The sequence below is a fragment of the Meleagris gallopavo genome, chromosome 16 (assembly GCF_000146605.3).
Source record: "Meleagris gallopavo isolate NT-WF06-2002-E0010 breed Aviagen turkey brand Nicholas breeding stock chromosome 16, Turkey_5.1, whole genome shotgun sequence".
In the NCBI taxonomy this organism is placed as follows: domain Eukaryota; kingdom Metazoa; phylum Chordata; class Aves; order Galliformes; family Phasianidae; genus Meleagris; species Meleagris gallopavo.
The window spans coordinates 7,256,306-7,271,783 of record NC_015026.2 but is presented as its reverse complement, the minus strand read 5'-3'; the positions used below and the strand labels follow the sequence as shown (position 1 = coordinate 7,271,783).

General features: G+C 45.0%; 1 protein-coding gene across 5 annotated transcripts in view; it reads right to left on the bottom strand.

Moving 5' to 3' along the window:
* Positions 1-2,062: 2,062 nt before the first annotated feature.
* Positions 2,063-15,478, bottom strand: part of TSC2 (TSC complex subunit 2) — a 31,269-nt gene continuing 17,853 nt past the window's right edge. For 3 of the 5 annotated variants that reach the window (XM_031555854.1, XM_010719525.2, XM_019620796.2), the window contains 16 exons: positions 14,736-14,900; positions 13,972-14,124; positions 13,662-13,774; positions 13,007-13,228; positions 11,986-12,201; positions 10,795-10,863; positions 8,774-8,934; positions 8,113-8,615; positions 7,216-7,291; positions 6,980-7,066; positions 6,556-6,742; positions 5,927-6,066; positions 5,644-5,722; positions 5,192-5,283; positions 4,816-4,914; positions 2,063-4,440 (listed from right to left, as the gene is read on the bottom strand). In XM_031555854.1, coding sequence (XP_031411714.1) covers positions 4,273-4,440; positions 4,816-4,914; positions 5,192-5,283; positions 5,644-5,722; positions 5,927-6,066; positions 6,556-6,742; positions 6,980-7,066; positions 7,216-7,291; positions 8,113-8,615; positions 8,774-8,934; positions 10,795-10,863; positions 11,986-12,201; positions 13,007-13,228; positions 13,662-13,774; positions 13,972-14,124; positions 14,736-14,900 — 2,530 coding nt within the window. In that variant the 3' untranslated portion in view covers positions 2,063-4,272. The remainder of the gene's footprint in view (positions 4,441-4,815; positions 4,915-5,191; positions 5,284-5,643; positions 5,723-5,926; positions 6,067-6,555; positions 6,743-6,979; positions 7,067-7,215; positions 7,292-8,112; positions 8,616-8,773; positions 8,935-10,794; positions 10,864-11,985; positions 12,202-13,006; positions 13,229-13,661; positions 13,775-13,971; positions 14,125-14,735; positions 14,901-15,478) is intronic. The other 2 variants (XM_010719523.2, XM_010719526.2) reach the window with 1 other exon arrangement.

Sequence of the window (15,478 nt, the reverse complement as noted above, 5' to 3'; positions counted from 1 at the left end):
TTTTTAAGCATAAATATATATTGATATAGACAAAATGATATCTATGCCCAGATCAGTTAATTCCAGTATTGGTTCCTTTTATCCTCCAGAAATTGGTATTATTTGTATTTAAAGAAACCCAATATTTAAAACCAATGACATTGCAAGCTGCAGTGCGCTGCCTGCCTGCTGTCCCAGGTGGAGTGCAGATACCCGGGGCTGCGTTTGGCTGTCTCCAAGCAGGGGGTGCCACCGTGCTGGCTTCGCTGCGGCCCCCGCCCCACGCACAGACACCCCACGGTGTGTGTGTGTGCTGCTGGCTGCTTGGCTTTTCTAACCCAAGGAATGTATTGACCTAAGTATATGTATTTCTTTTTGGTTTACTTTTGTTCGTATGTACTGCCCAGCACTTTAAACAATGCTTTCCTCAGCTAACGACGACACATGCGATCTAACAAGAACAGGATAATATATCAATATAAAGCAGTATTTTTTGTTTGTTTGTTTAAATCATAAATTGAAATGAGAATGCAATGATAAAGTGAATGCAGCCACCCAGCTGCACCGTTACCTCCCCACATCTTCATGATGAGAAGCACAAATGCACTGGGGGAGAGAGAGGGAGAGACATCCCAAACCCCCACGGCAGCCACTCCAGGGTCTGTGTTCACTTTGTCATCACCATTTCACATAATGTATAGTGTAAGTAATTTATATGGTGTTTTGTTGTTGTTGTTGTTTTTTTAAATGTATATATTTTTGTATGTTTGCTATATTTTCATAGCATCGGTAACGTGTTTGAAACATGTAGATAGGAGACAGAATACTATTGTCAGAGTTATTTAAAGGATGTACTAAGTGCTTCTTTCTGGGAATGTCCCATGTATATAAAGGTTTGGGTGTCTGTGTGCATGTGGTGCGTGTGCTCTCGAGGTGGGGCAGTCCCTGCAGGCAGAGCAGAGCACAGTGGGGTACCTTTGGAAAGGTACGAGGGCTGAAGGGAATGAGAGCAGTGCCCCAGGGAGCAGCAGCGTTACTTCAGGGAGTGCCGTGGGTAAGCACAGCACTGCAAGGCCCGGCTCAGCTGCCAGCACTTGTGCTGTGGTAGAGATGTTCAGAAAGCTCCTTGTTGGCTTCATGCACCTGCCCAAGTCCCTTCCCATGGGTGCTCTGTGTGAGGACTTTGGGACTGGTGCAAATTGCATTTGAAAAACTTGGTTGCTTGAAGGACAGAGGCTGCAGAAAGTTGCAGAAGGCTGCAGGTAGGCAAAAACAAATGTGTGGAGCCCGAGAGTGAGATGAGGTGGAGGTTGGCCTGTTGGTCTCCTTGAAGGTTGATGAAAGCAGATTTTAGAGCAGGAAGTAGAGTGCGGAGCGGAGAAAACTGTTGTTAGTAACTGAAAGCTTTCCTAAAGGGACAGAAGAGGCAGGCTGAAGAGGTCACAGAAGCACCTGGAGCTCAGCAGAACTAAGGCACCTGGTCCCAGTATGGCTACAGGCACCAGTTCTCAGCTGCATCCCCAGCACTGTGTGGGGTGGGAGAGGCAGGGGCAGCAGCCAGAGGGACTGTTCAGGGAGGAGAGCGAACCAAGCAGGTCTTGGAAATCTCTTGCATTGTCAAGAGCCAAAAGAAGGGCTATCCCAAGAACCACAGTGGAGGACTCAGCCCCTTCCCCCCAGCGTGGTTTGAATATGTTCCAAAAAAATAAAGTTGTTAATAGGAGAAAGAGAGGGGCAGCAGTGAGCAGGGACCCACGTGCTCAGAAATGGCCTTGAATAAGCTACAGTGTGGGCTGGACAAGGATGCTCCCCAGTGAGGCACTGGGACTTCCATTCCCCAGTGGCTGTTTCTTACCCCATTTGCTTTGTTTGTGTGCATGATTGTGATTTGATGCGCGTGACTTACCAAGTGCTTCTTCTAATCAAAGAGGAGCAGAAACAGGCTAGGACAACTGCCCTACTTCTCACCTTCATTTGAAGTACGGAGAGCAGCTCTGGAACCCACACAATTGTTTCTTGATAAGCCAGACACCTCACTGAGGGCCTGCGTGCTCAGCGGGCACCACAGACAGCTTCCAAGCAATCACAGTTCTCAGTGCAGCATTTATTTGTACAAACTATAGCAACACTCACAGAGTTCCTTCACTGTCACAGCTGAGGTACCACGTAGACACACACCTTGCTGCAGGCAGTTAGCACGGCGTTATACTGGCAGCAGCAACGAACTTGACGTACAGCCCTAACCAATAAGTACTCCTGAATGTATATTTCTGTGTTTGTAGTCGCCAACAAATGGTTTCTTATTTATTGTCTTAAGTCTCGTAAAGATGCAACAGTATCAAGCTGCTTCAGTTAAAAAAAAAAAACAAAAACGAAAAAAACACAAAAACAAAACTATCCACTAGTTTAAAAGGGAGTGGGAGGGACTCTATATAAATGCTTTTTTGTTTTAAAAAACAGATGATTGTGACCAATGTGCCAATTGTTACCATCTGGTCAGCATATACTGCAAAGAAAAATACCATATTTTGTAACTGTGGGGATGTTTCTTAAAAAAATGACAAGGTCAATAAAAGCTGACTGCTACAGACTGGCTCCATTGCTTTTGTTGCTCTCTCAGCCCCACAGCTGCACAGTGACCCACGCACCGCTACCGGGAAGAGCTCAGGAAAGGCCCAGGGGCACACAGTGCTCACCAGAGCCCATCCCTACCAACCCAGCCTTGTTCTTTTTGGCTGTGACCAGAATTTCACTGACATCTCCTGCACAATACAAGACACTGATCAGCTGGCCTATTAGGGAAGCTTAGGTCTGTAATTAACTACAACAGCTCGTTATTGAAGGGTCTGCAGCCAACACAAAGGCAAAGTGCCTGCAACATTATTATTTGAGACGTCCCAGGCCAGCAAAAACCCACTGACCATACAAATACTTTATTTCCTTTAGGACTTACGTATAAACACTCAAAACACAACATACACTTAGAGTTCCCAAACAGCCCTGCATCGGTTAGTAGCTTCGCTTTTGCTCCCTTGGCAGTCGCTCTGCAGCTCCATGTGCTGATTGCACTGCATTCAGCTCCACTGCGAGGGCTCTATAATTACTGTTATCAAAAAGCCACGCTTCCCATTTACTCACGAAGCAGGAGATAAAGTACTCACAGTATAGTCCAGCTTACATGATGTCTTCCAGTTTAGTAGTGTAGTGTCTGATGAGCATCTCAGCACAAAGTGGGCTACATAATCCCAATCCACCTATACACACTTGCACTGAGAGGACCACTGGTTAACTACAACAGCTGAGGTCCCAGGAGGAGATACTGACCTCGTGTGTTAGTGCAATGGGCAAAACTCCTTCAGAGACGATGCTACCAGGACAAGCCAACAGTCTCTCAAAAAGGGTTTTCCTAGGTGCACAGGGAGGGACAAGTGTCACCCTCAGCACTGCTGCAATTGGTGGATATCCTGCAGATGAACCTAGAAATCACACCTGGCCTCCGAGTCCTCACTGTCAGCCCCAGTGGATCAGAGCAGTTCATCACCAGTGGTCCACATCTCAGCATTCTGCCATCCTGCTGCTCCACTGAGTCGCTCCTACCTCCCCGCTTTGCATTACTTCTGGCAGCAAAAAGGGCTCACTGACTCAAGGAGACATTGTCCTTTGTAATTTAAACAGTCCATCCTGCAGATCACTTGAGAACCTGGATTAACCCTTACCAGAACTGGCAGGAAGCCTCACAGTCTGTAGAGTTCAAGTGCCGCGAGGCATCGGGGCCTAGAGAGGAGCAGAGATTCTGGGTTGCTTAGAAACAATGGCTGGAGCTTCAGTACTTCATATGTCACACCCAATAAAGGTGTGACAATTTCCCCAACTCTTGCAACTTCCACCTATGTGATAAAGTGCAGAGTATCAGACCTCATCTGCACCCAGCAGGCACTGGTGTTGTGGGAGCCCAGAAGAAGGTTCTGCCAAGAAAGTTCCCACCAGAGATGGAAGCTTTAGAGTAGCTCAAACCAAATAAAAACAAAGCATGCGGAGTTGGTTCTCTCTTGGAGCATCTGCTGGGGATACACAGTCTTTTCATCAGACAGCAGCGGCAGGCTGAGGCAGCAAAACGTTCAGTCCTCCTGGTAAGTAAGGTTCAGTGCTGAGTCCACATGAAAGCAGCACAGTCACACTGTGTGTGCCAAATCCTTCTCCTCTATGTCCATGCAGCTGCACGGAGTCAGCAGGCAGATATAACACATTCACTGCCTTACCCATCCCAGAACAGACACACCAACCCACAGGGACCTACACGAACTCGGTGAAGTCATCAACTGAGGAGATCAGCCGCTTCCTCTGACCGGTCTCGTAGGCTGGTGGTGGGTCCTGAGCCATCTGGGGAGAGGGCTTTGTTGGAGCAGATGGGTGCATCTGCAGGGGAAGGCCAGGAGTTTGGTACTGGGTTTCTTCACGTAGCTGAAAGCCAAATGAGAACAGATGAGCTCCATGTTCTCTGCAACTTTTCACACGCTCCATTTCGCCAGAGCAGGACAGATTACTCAATACAGCTTTTCCTACATTCTCTACTACAGTGCTGAGCACAAGCAGATCTGTCTTCAAATATCAGGGCTCCCAGTGCAGTTGCTGCAAGGGGAGCTATTTGGAAGCTCACAAGTCCAGACCTACCTCCCTACACTTCTTGTTCCAACAAGAGCTGGATTCTAATCTTCATACAGACTTTATTCCTCTTATTTGTCAAGTTCTGTTAGCTGATTTTATCTGCCTTATTTGTAACAACGCTTTGTAAGGCAGAGATTAGTTCTCAACATCCCAGCAGACATCTTCACTTACCCGGTGCCTCAGCCGCTTGATGTGCCGCAGCCGAGCGATCCATTTGGATGGGTAGGTGTCAGTAGGGTTGGATCGACTGTGGTGAACCTGGGAAGCCATCTGATTTGGGAAGAGTGTGGAGAAGCAAGGGAAGAGAGAATGCACATTAACATAACCATGGCAATAAAATTAATAGAATGTCTCAGTCCAGTCTGACAGCAGCTGAAATACAGCTCTAAGTTATAACTGTTCATGTGGTTACTGACTCGAAGGTTGACAGAAATAACTGAGGCAGAAAGCTGACTTGCTTTAGCAAGCCCTTCTTGTGTCCTTCATGTCTGGTGAAGGAAGTTGCCAGCTGAAAGACAGAAGGTCCCAGGGAGCTCAGGGTACTCACATTAGCATGCAGGGCCATCTGACGGGCGACGAACGGCAGGTTCTTGTCAGAGATGATCTTAGCAACACTCGTGTCTACAAGGCCCTCCATGTCTTTATTTTAAAGGAAAACAAAAATTCTTGTCAGTTAAGAGAGAAGATGAAGACAAAAAGTTGCCAGTAACTAAACCTGAAGGACCGCATCACAGAACCTCAGAAGTTCCAACCAAGCACCACAGCTCCATCTGTGACAGACAGAACTTACACTGCAACTGAACACAGCCGACCCAAATTCTGGCTGCTCTAGAGGGGAAGATACAGCGTGTATACAGATGTTGCTATGCAGCAAATTGGTTTCAGAGAGTTTCTCTTGGAAGTATTTACTTTTGGAATGCAAAAACATTGCAAAGTGATGTAAATTATTGCACTGGCAATAAAGGAAAGACTGAGAAGAAATGCTGGGGGGATTCCTACCTTTTCGACACTGCAGCGTGACCAGGTTGCAGTCATAGTCAAGTGGTGTTATGATAACGTGCACAAAATTGAACTGACCCTAATGGGAAAACAATACAACAGTCAAACACATGTTACTGGCAGCCTTCATGACTCTGTTGAATGCCATGTGTTAGCATGCATAAATCCATCAAGGCAAATAACCTCAGTTCATGATCACTGTTTACCCAAAGAACACACATCAGACCAAGGGTTTACAGCCAAATGCCTGTTTTATAACAGGCTTGGAGGTAAAATCCTGTACCTTTATTGTTCCCAGTTTGAAGTCCTCACCAGAATCATTGTAAACAATAGAAACAAAATCATTCCCAAGGTGCCTCTTCTTGTCACAGCGATATTTATCCAAATCCTTTGTGGGCATCAGTGTAGCAATGTGAAAAATGGCTGAAGAGGAAACAGAAGGACCATTAGGCTGAGCTTAGCTGCAAGCAGTAATGTTTATCTCTCAGCATTTGCCTGAAAGACAAAGTAGTATTGGCAGCACTGTAATGAAAAGACCACACTGTGTTCCCTTGACAGGTTCATCCTCACTTGTGACAGCTGAATCTGTCCCCATTTGTGACTGCTCCAGCAGTAGCCGAGCACAGAGAACAGTGTGCAGCTCTGCCAGGGAAGCACAGGATCTGTGCCTGCCACTCTTTGGTGCCCCCTCCATGGTTTGCTCCAGCAGCCGGTGTGACTTTTCTTACAGAAGGCATGTATGCACCTCTCCTGAACTCATGGCTTGCAGAGACTTCAGAGAGATAACAAAGGGAAAACACAGCCCCAGGTCATCCTCACTGCACCCTCAGAATGGAAACGGTTTGTAGAAAGAGGCTCAGTCTTAAAGTGAGACCATCCTTCCACCTCTGCCTTCTGGAGATAATACTATACCTTGCATGATGTCATCGTGCCAGCAGTAGGTAAACTGTCCATCCTCCCCACACACATCCAGGCCACCGAGGTAGATTTTATCTGGCTGGCAGTCTTTGAGCTCAATGAGCTTCCCTAAGCCTGTCAGGAACTCGGTGTAGCGATAGGAGCCGTGCTCATTTGACAGAATGGCGATTTCATTGTTGCTCTAGGAAACAAGAGCACAGAGCCCCAAAATGAATGCAAAGAGCACTCCATCAGCATGAGTGATTAGGCTACCACCTCCTCAGAAGGGATTCACACAGGCACTGATTTCTAACACAAGAAACTAAGGAAAAGCTCAGCTCCTGCAGCAGCAGTACAAAGCTCACTGTTGGAGTAACAGTGCCTGCCCTTCTGCTGAGATGGAACCATGAAATGATGAATGCATCTGCATGCAACTCACCTGGCCCTCTCCAACATACAGCACTGCGATCTTGTGGGTGTCATACGAAGGAATTTGATCCAGAAGCTGCACCGATTTTTCAAACGTCTACAAATCAAAACATTTGTCACATCTTTAAAAGGCAATCATCTCCAAACACCCCCTGCTCTTCCTAAAACCTCTTCAGGACGTTAATGGGGTTAGAAAAATTAACTACAAGAGTTTAAAAAATAATAATAATAAAAATCCTTGCCTACCTCATTTGGCAACAGAAGGGGCTTGTTGTTTTCGTCACCAAAGAACGGGGAATGGTACAATTGTAAAAACACAAAGCTGAGGGAGAGAGGGGAAAACATGTTCTGTTACCTTAAACTTTCAGTTCATTTTGACCTGCTGTATGTAAGAACTTTCTGTAAAGAATTAAAAATAGGGGCAATTAAAATTCTAGCAGAGTATTACTCATTTTCCAGAGCCAATGGGTGCCTGGACTACCTGCAGCTTATAATAAACCCCTGTCACAAAAAACAATCAGTATGTCAAACAGTGGCAGCTGCATAAATTCCCCATTCAAAAGGCAATCTTCACTTGTAAAAAGGAGCAGGAACACACTGCTGCCTCAAAGTTACACAGAGTACTTCCAACCTACAGCACAAATGATTGTACAGACACTTGCACTTTAGAGAATGAATCTTCCCCTCGTAAGATGAAGATTGTCTCAGAACACAATCTGGGGGAAAACTACCTATACCTGAAGTTCAAACTAGCATATCCTATCATCTTCCTTTTTCATAGTATTTTGCACATGACATTTCCCAAGCAGCATGATGGGCAATTCATCCTGTTCACAGCAAAGTTGACTCTATGGGACCTCAATAAACTGGGAACCACTTAGGAGACATATTTCCTAAGATTGTAAAGTTAATTTGGTGTTAGTAGGTTCAACATCTCTATATTAAGGTCTGAGAAGACAAGCAATAATTATCTTTTTAATCATTTGTAGATCCCACAAAACCCGCAGACCCACTGGAACAAATCCAGCCATGGCTCCAGCAATTACAAGCTCATTAGTTCAAGTTCCACATCATAGAATTGTAGAACCATTAAGGTTGGAAAAGACCTCAAAGATTATCTAGTGCATACGCTCCTCAATATACCTTGGGTTTATTCCAGGTACTTTCTCAGCATTGGTGGCTGCTGTTCTGCTCTTGAAGGCATCTCTCTCCATCCTCTTCCCTCTCCGTGATGGGGCAGAGTCAGAGATGGTGTATCCCCTGGGCCGGTGCCCAGATGGGGAGCGTGGAGAGGTGGTGGGGCCACTGCCATCCAACCCCCCCGAGCCCACTGCTCTGGTGTCCTCACCCTTGCTCAGCCAACTGCCCAGTCCTTCCCCTTCCAGGTTCCCAGATTGAGATTTGGACTTCACTTCCGTGCTCAGCCTCCTTGTTACTTCTCTGCCATTTGCATCCTTGAGGATCTCCTGCAGCGTCTGCAGCTCGGGAGAAGAGCTCGACTTGCTGAGCGGCTGGGAGGGCTGGAAGGAGAGCTCCTCCAGTGCCCGGCCATCCTCTGCTGGCAGCACCCTCCCGATGGGAATACCGCCCTCCACCAGCTCGTCTGACTTCAGAGATTTCTCATCTTGGCTGGAGGTCGAGGACGACTTAAGGAAGAAGAAACAAATACAAACGTTTTTCCTAATTCACAGAGTAGCAGCTGACAACAGCGACACCGAGGCAGCCCGAGGCAGAGCACAGACACCTCTCACACCTTTCTGAGGGCAGGGCTGTAATGTAGCACGGAGCCGCCGCTGCTGCTTACCCTGCTGTAAGACTCCTGGGCTTTACCAAACCTTTCCTCGCTCAGGACCTGCTCAGAACACGACGTCTCAAAATCCTCACTCTCTGGAGACTCAGCTGGGGACTCGGTTTCCTTCAGCTCCATTTCCAAGGGGCTCCCTTCCTCCAGCACGACCGCAGACTCTACCAAGACACAATGCAGAAGAACTGAAGTCTGCACAGAGGCACGGACCAGCAGGCCCCCATCCTTTCCTCTCAAGCACCAGCCTTTTCCCTACGGGATCTCAATGGAAGGCCATATGGAATGAGCGGTCTGGTTCTTTGATTTCATGTTTTATCACACTTGCTCCTGCTTTCCCTTTTGTACAGAATCACTGATCGTCTTACCCTCATAGCAAAGGGTTGCAGCTGCTTTTGTCAAAACAAGTGCAGTTGTTTCCAATTGTCACTGATGAACAAGTAGGGGACAGAATGAAGGAAATGGGACCTTGTACATCAATGCTCAGCTATCAGGACACACAGGAACTACAGAGGTGCAAGAAAATACAAGACTGGTATTGAAAGTTCATCATCATCATCCATCCAAGACATCAGTTCTATGCAAGTATGCAAAATATAAGTTTTTCTTGTACACTCCTGTGCCTTGTAGTGGCCTAGAAGGAGGTAAGAAATTTTCCTAGGAGCCATTTCCTTGCAGTTTGGCAGTTTTCCTAGTATGTCTCAGTAGAAGCAAACTAATTCAGCCCTAGACATGTGAAAGGACAAGAGAGCAAGAGTAAAACATGCACTGCAGCAATACTGGGAAACCTGCACGTGGCATCTGATCAGACAAATGGTTAACAAACCACACTGACAAGAAAGCTCCTTGGAAGCCCTGTCTATGGTGGAGGAAGCACTTGCAGATTTAACCTTGCAGCTACTCCAGGCTGTGCCCTGACCATAGGGCTGAGTGTGACCAAGGGCTTCTCCTGGCCTTGTTTTTTGTCCTGAGGAAAAGGCTGGAGAACAGGAGGCTTTCCATTACGCACACAAGGGACTGGAGGACCAATCTGAAAGGCCAAGATTTGTTTTCCAAAAAAAAAAAAGAACACACACAAAATTAAAAAAAAATTAAAACAGCAAAAAACTTAAAAAAAAAAATAAAAATACACTAAAGCAGCTTTTCCTGGATTGATTTCAGGTCGCAGGACCAAAGTTATTTCAAAGAAGCAATTAAGAGTTAGCATTGCACACACATACCTTCTAAAAAACCAAACAAACAAAAACCAACAACCAAAACACGTGCTGATCTGGTTAGCTGTCCAAGCCAGAACACACCTGCACACACCCAGCATTTCCAGGCTCCTCTAGCTCTTGCATTACTGCCAAGATTGCTAGTGTTTTTAAATAATGTGAGCAGTCACTAATTATACTGTAGGTGGGAACAATATGAGCAGAGAGGAAAAATATAGTAAAATATTTTACTGCAGCATCACTACGATGCTTTAAAGGGCCTAAGTCAAAAAACAATAGTGGTTAAGAATACCCTGGTGCTCTACAGAGAATTTTCCACTGAAGGAAAGAAGGCAGGAGGAAATGTATGTACATACATGTACATCAGCTTCTTTTATCAGATTCTGTGTCCCATTTTGGACTGAGTAGTACAGGACTTGATTTCTGGGTAGTTTGTCCCGTTGGATATTACATGTTTTGCTAAAGGTGAAAGCTCTCACTTCTGAGAATAACATTAAGCCAATTGTAAAATGAAGCTGAAAATAAATGATTAATTGAGAGGCCACTGATCTCTGCGCCTCACAACTCACAATCCACCCCAGCTAAAAGAAAAGGTATTTTTAAGAAATTATCTGCACTTGCAAATGTTGCATCTGGCTTGGACTTCTTCATGCTAGTCAGGATCCCATTTGTTGAGAGTAATGAGACCGGGAACAGACAGGAGACATGGAAGGGAAAAATGAAGTATGAGGGATATATTTTCTATGAATCAGAGGTGTTCTTCTATGGCAATACTTTTTTTTTTTTTTCCTTAAAGATATATAAATATACCTGCCCAGGATATGCTCCTGTGCAACTTCCCTTGACAACTGGACTGGTACATGGAAGAGAAAGAGGCCACTGCAAAGGGAAATCAAGTGAGCAGCTACATCAAAAGGAAGGAGAGACTATATGAAAAAAAAAATTAAAAAGCACAGAGTTTAAAATGTAACCAAGAACCTATTTAAAAATAAAAATAAAAAATAAAATTAAAAAAAAACAAAAGGAAAGAACAAGCTGGGATAAGCTCACTAGATGCAAGGGGATACTTTCAAGGGTGCAAGGTTTCAACATGAATAAGAAGGCATAAACACATCCAAACAATGCAGACTCAAACTGCTCTCTTTGGAAAATGCATTTTTTGAGTTACAGAAATAGAAAATTGCTCAGTGATACCCCAGCACACGCAGAAAACCAGCCTGAGCTTTTCCTGAGCTATGTGCTTTTGGCAAAAGATCACTTTTAAATGCACAGAAAAGTCTGATGAGCAGAAATGACCTAACCTCTTAAGGTTAAGCCATGACAGTCTGACAGTAAAACTCCTTCAGAACATTCACATGACTTGTCACAGCTGGCTGTCTGCTGCAGAAGTTGAATTAAGATGAATAAGGCCCAAAAGACTTTATCACAGATTGCCAAAGGAATGCAATTAGGTGCTTCTTTTAACTCACAAGTTAAGGCCTATACACCATAGTATTGGCATTCAACTATCACATGTAAAAGCCAGTGGGAACTGACCCTAACTGGCGAGGCTGCATAGGCCACTTTCCTATGAACACAGCACTGCCAGTGCTCCAGAAAAACTGTTAAACTGAAGATAAACGGATGAGCTGCGTGGGAAGGTCTATCCAACTATGGGATGCTCATATCAATCCCAAACAAATAAGAAAGGCAAAAGATCCATGACTTTGTTTATTTCCATTTGGCAAGCAGTTATCATGGAAGACATTACTCCTCTAAACAAGCTCCACTGCTCCCTTCTTTCTTCAAGGATGAGATGCTTTTCTGATGGAACATCAGAAGCAAGGAGGTAGGGAACGTTGCATTGCAAACTCCCAAGGAGAAGAATTCATTCCCCTTCTCATCTGTGTTACTCCTCAAGCTACTAACTTACTGTTCAGGAAGATCTGCAGTAAATTCAACAGATGTGAAACAGCCTAGTGGCAGCTATGCTAGACACAAAGCTGCCCTGACATCTCTCACCTGTGTTGGAACGCTGGAGAAGCGAAGGCTTGGCTGTCCCAGTGGCCAAGCTGGAGGAGGGGACAGACAGGGACTTGTAGAGAGCCGTTTCTCGGTGCTCTTTAAAACGCTCTGCAGCCATGAGTGCATTGGACAGCTCTTGCAGGGGCATGTTGTTAATGTCTGAAGAAAAGGGACTGAGCGGGTTCTCCAGACTCATTAGCCAGCTTGTGTTACCTGATGAAGACAAACGGAAGGGTGCTGAGTAATTTCACTCCAGAAAGTTCACAACTCACATTTGGAAGAAAAAAAAAAAGAGCACAAATTGTTATGGATTATGTAAATAAAATCCAAACAGTGAAAGTTCTCAGTTTCTCTGACGTTTGGCAGGATCCCTCAACTGACTTCTTATTTTCAGTATGGAGCTCCCAGTACTTCATCCTTCACCCCAAGCTCTTCAAAAACAATCCTCGGTAAATTCATTGCCACAGCAGGTTCCCAAAAGTGAAATACTCAGGTATTTTAATTAACGATACTGAGCCAGTTATTTTGCCAGGAAGGGCCTTCCAGCTGAAACTGACGATTCCCAGTTAATGTACTGCACTATTCAAGAATTTTGAACTTCAACATCTGTCATTACTCCTTCTCTTAGAGCAGACTCAACTCTGCAACTGCTCTAGCCATAAGCTTCAATCATCTTAATTCCAGCACGGGAAGATGAAACACACCATAGACAGATTTTCAAGAAAGATCACACACCAGCGTCAGTATCACCTTACTTACAGCCAGATAAACCAGGATACACAACTTCTGCAGTAATTCATAAACTACAATTATAAATCCTCACTCCAATCTTTTCACAGGTCTTTCAGAGTTAAAAACAAGAGTGGTTTCAAAGAATCAAGTATAAGGTAAATTGCTTTAAAGAGTCAGTAAGCAATCAAAGTGATCAATTTGCACTAAAAAAGAATTTTTCCTTTTCATCCAGGCTCCAGTTTCTCAGCAAGTCAGAAGAGCACATTCCATACCCAGATCACGATACCTGTGGGTCTGCGCACGAGGATTTCTGCCCAGCCCTGTGTCAGCAGTGGGACATATGCAGCTAAGTTTGCTTTTTCTTTCTGCAGAGGTGTCTGTGAAGCAGGATTAGTCTTCTCTGACCGAGATGCAGGAGCAGGAGGACTCTGTGTCCCTTGGGAAGCCGAGCCACCAGGAAAGTGGGAGGCTGTGCTGTCTAAGGCACCAACACGTAAGGCATGACCACCTAGCAAGACAGGCATAGAAGGGAGATTTAGCCGATACTAAAAATATTTACAATAATTACTTACTAGCATAGTAAATACTAAAAATATCAGTGAAATAGTAAGTCTGTTGAGATCCTCTAGCAGCTTTGCTCTTCATATTGGGAACCTAGGAGAGTTTTACCTTGCATCTGTTTCTTATAAACAATAAGGTCTGACAGATCTAGGCAATTCTCATTGCAAAGTCTACTGCAGTGAGACTTAAACAACTGCCAATTTTCCTGAGAGGAAGGCAAGCAGGAAAAATACCAGCACTACTGAGGCCAACAGCTGCTGCTACCTGCTCACTATTAAATACCAGGCGGTTCAGATTCTCAAATGAGTTTAGCAGTAGGTGCTAGAACACTTAAGCCTGCAAGACAGAGCCAGCAGTTAGACGCCAGGACAGGAATTTACCAGACATGGATCTGACTCTGTTGCGAGAGCTTCTGCAAACCTGCTGCCCAGCTTGAGATTCGAGTTTTGCTGGAGCTTCTTTAGTTTGTCTCACTTGCAAAACAGGGTCTGAGCTGGGGAAAAAGAAGATATCAGTGATACTGAAAGAGGAGTTGGTCATGACAAACAAATACAACAGTCTCCTTACAATAACCTTTAAAAAATGGAAAACCTTTAAAAAAAAAAACAAACAACAAAACACAGTAATGGTGGTTAACCATTTAAGTGCCTTTGTTAGATGGAAATTTCTAGAACTGGGAGCAGTAATTACCCTGATTCTGTGCTGCTTTGGAGATCTCCAGAGTCTAGGCCAAGCAAGGACCTTGTCCCTGTTCCGACACTTGTAGTGATGGTCACCAGCTTGTTGCCAACCAGCCATGTTTTTGTCCTTCCTCCAGCCAACAGAAACTCACCCACAGGAGACCTAGAAACACATTTGTGATGAATGCAGCTCTCAGACTACAGAGCCTACACAGGCACAGCTGATTTCCTCTGTGTAGGAGATACTGTCTGCTGTCCTCCTTTTTATGGCATTTTTAGCACTCCTCAGCCAATTAACACATTATCCATCAGGATAATGGATGATCTGACTTTAATAACAGTAGAGAGTAGTACTACTACTACAATCCTGGACACAAATTACAGAGAAGTAAGGGTTTGTCTGAGCTATGTGTCTCTCTGGGAGGGTTTAACACAATAAAAAAAAGTGCCCTTGATCTCAAGCCAGCTGACATGATACTCAGCTCTGTAGCAAAGACTGCGACCATCCAGCAAGGCCAGGGAGCAAATCAGTGCTCAAAAACAGCGTGCCTCTGGGGGCTACACAACCTTCAGTGCATTCCCTGGATGGCTGAAGGCTCAGGACAAGATTAAGCTAGAATGAACTGCTCTCATCAAACTTTGTCTTCACACAAGCCAGACTGAATCTGCAAGAAATGGGCCTGTCACAATCTCAAGGATGTCACAGCAATTTTCCACTAATAAGATGAAACATGAACTTCAAACCAAACCACCCCTCCCATCACTGAGCCCTACCTCTTAGGCACCGCGGTGAAGTTGGAGAAGACGTATCGGGCCATCATATCCAGACAAGTCTCAGTGAGTTCCAGGTGGAGATTTTTTAAGTTGTCATCAGCCTGAGCCATTGAATTTTCATCTGCAGAGCCCAAGCTGGAACTAGTGATGGATGTCTGTATCCGACTGGAAGAGAACATTTCCAGCTGACAGATCACACTGCAAAATGTTTGTCCCCGTCACCCAGCAGACAGAAGGACGCAGAACCACCTGCAATACATGCATGTGCCCCAACAGAGAAGTGCCAGACAGTAAACCCAGGATGTAAACAAAGTATTTTTGGATCACCCTCATGTTGCGTTTTCTAGATTTTTACTGCAGAATGTGTATTTTACCTTGAGACTGAGAAACATTTAAATGATTCAGCTGAGTCAGGCCAGTTCTCTCAGATGTCAGGAGGCACATGGGCAAGGACATCAAGCAACCAGTGAGTACAGCACCATGCTTGGAGCTCACTATTCTACAGTGAGGGCAAGCATCCTGTGACATAAGCAACCTGCTGAGTTCCCCAAGCAGTGTGTTGCCCATGAGCCACAAACTGCATCTTTCTAGGCTTAACTTTATAACATTGTGGCTTCTCTGCTGCAGCTCTTCCATGTACTGAACTTTCTTCTCCAAACTAGTTCAGTTGATACATAAAATCAAATGTAATTTGAAATAGAAAAAGATTGCACTCCGAACAAGACGTTGGCAGAAGAGTAGAC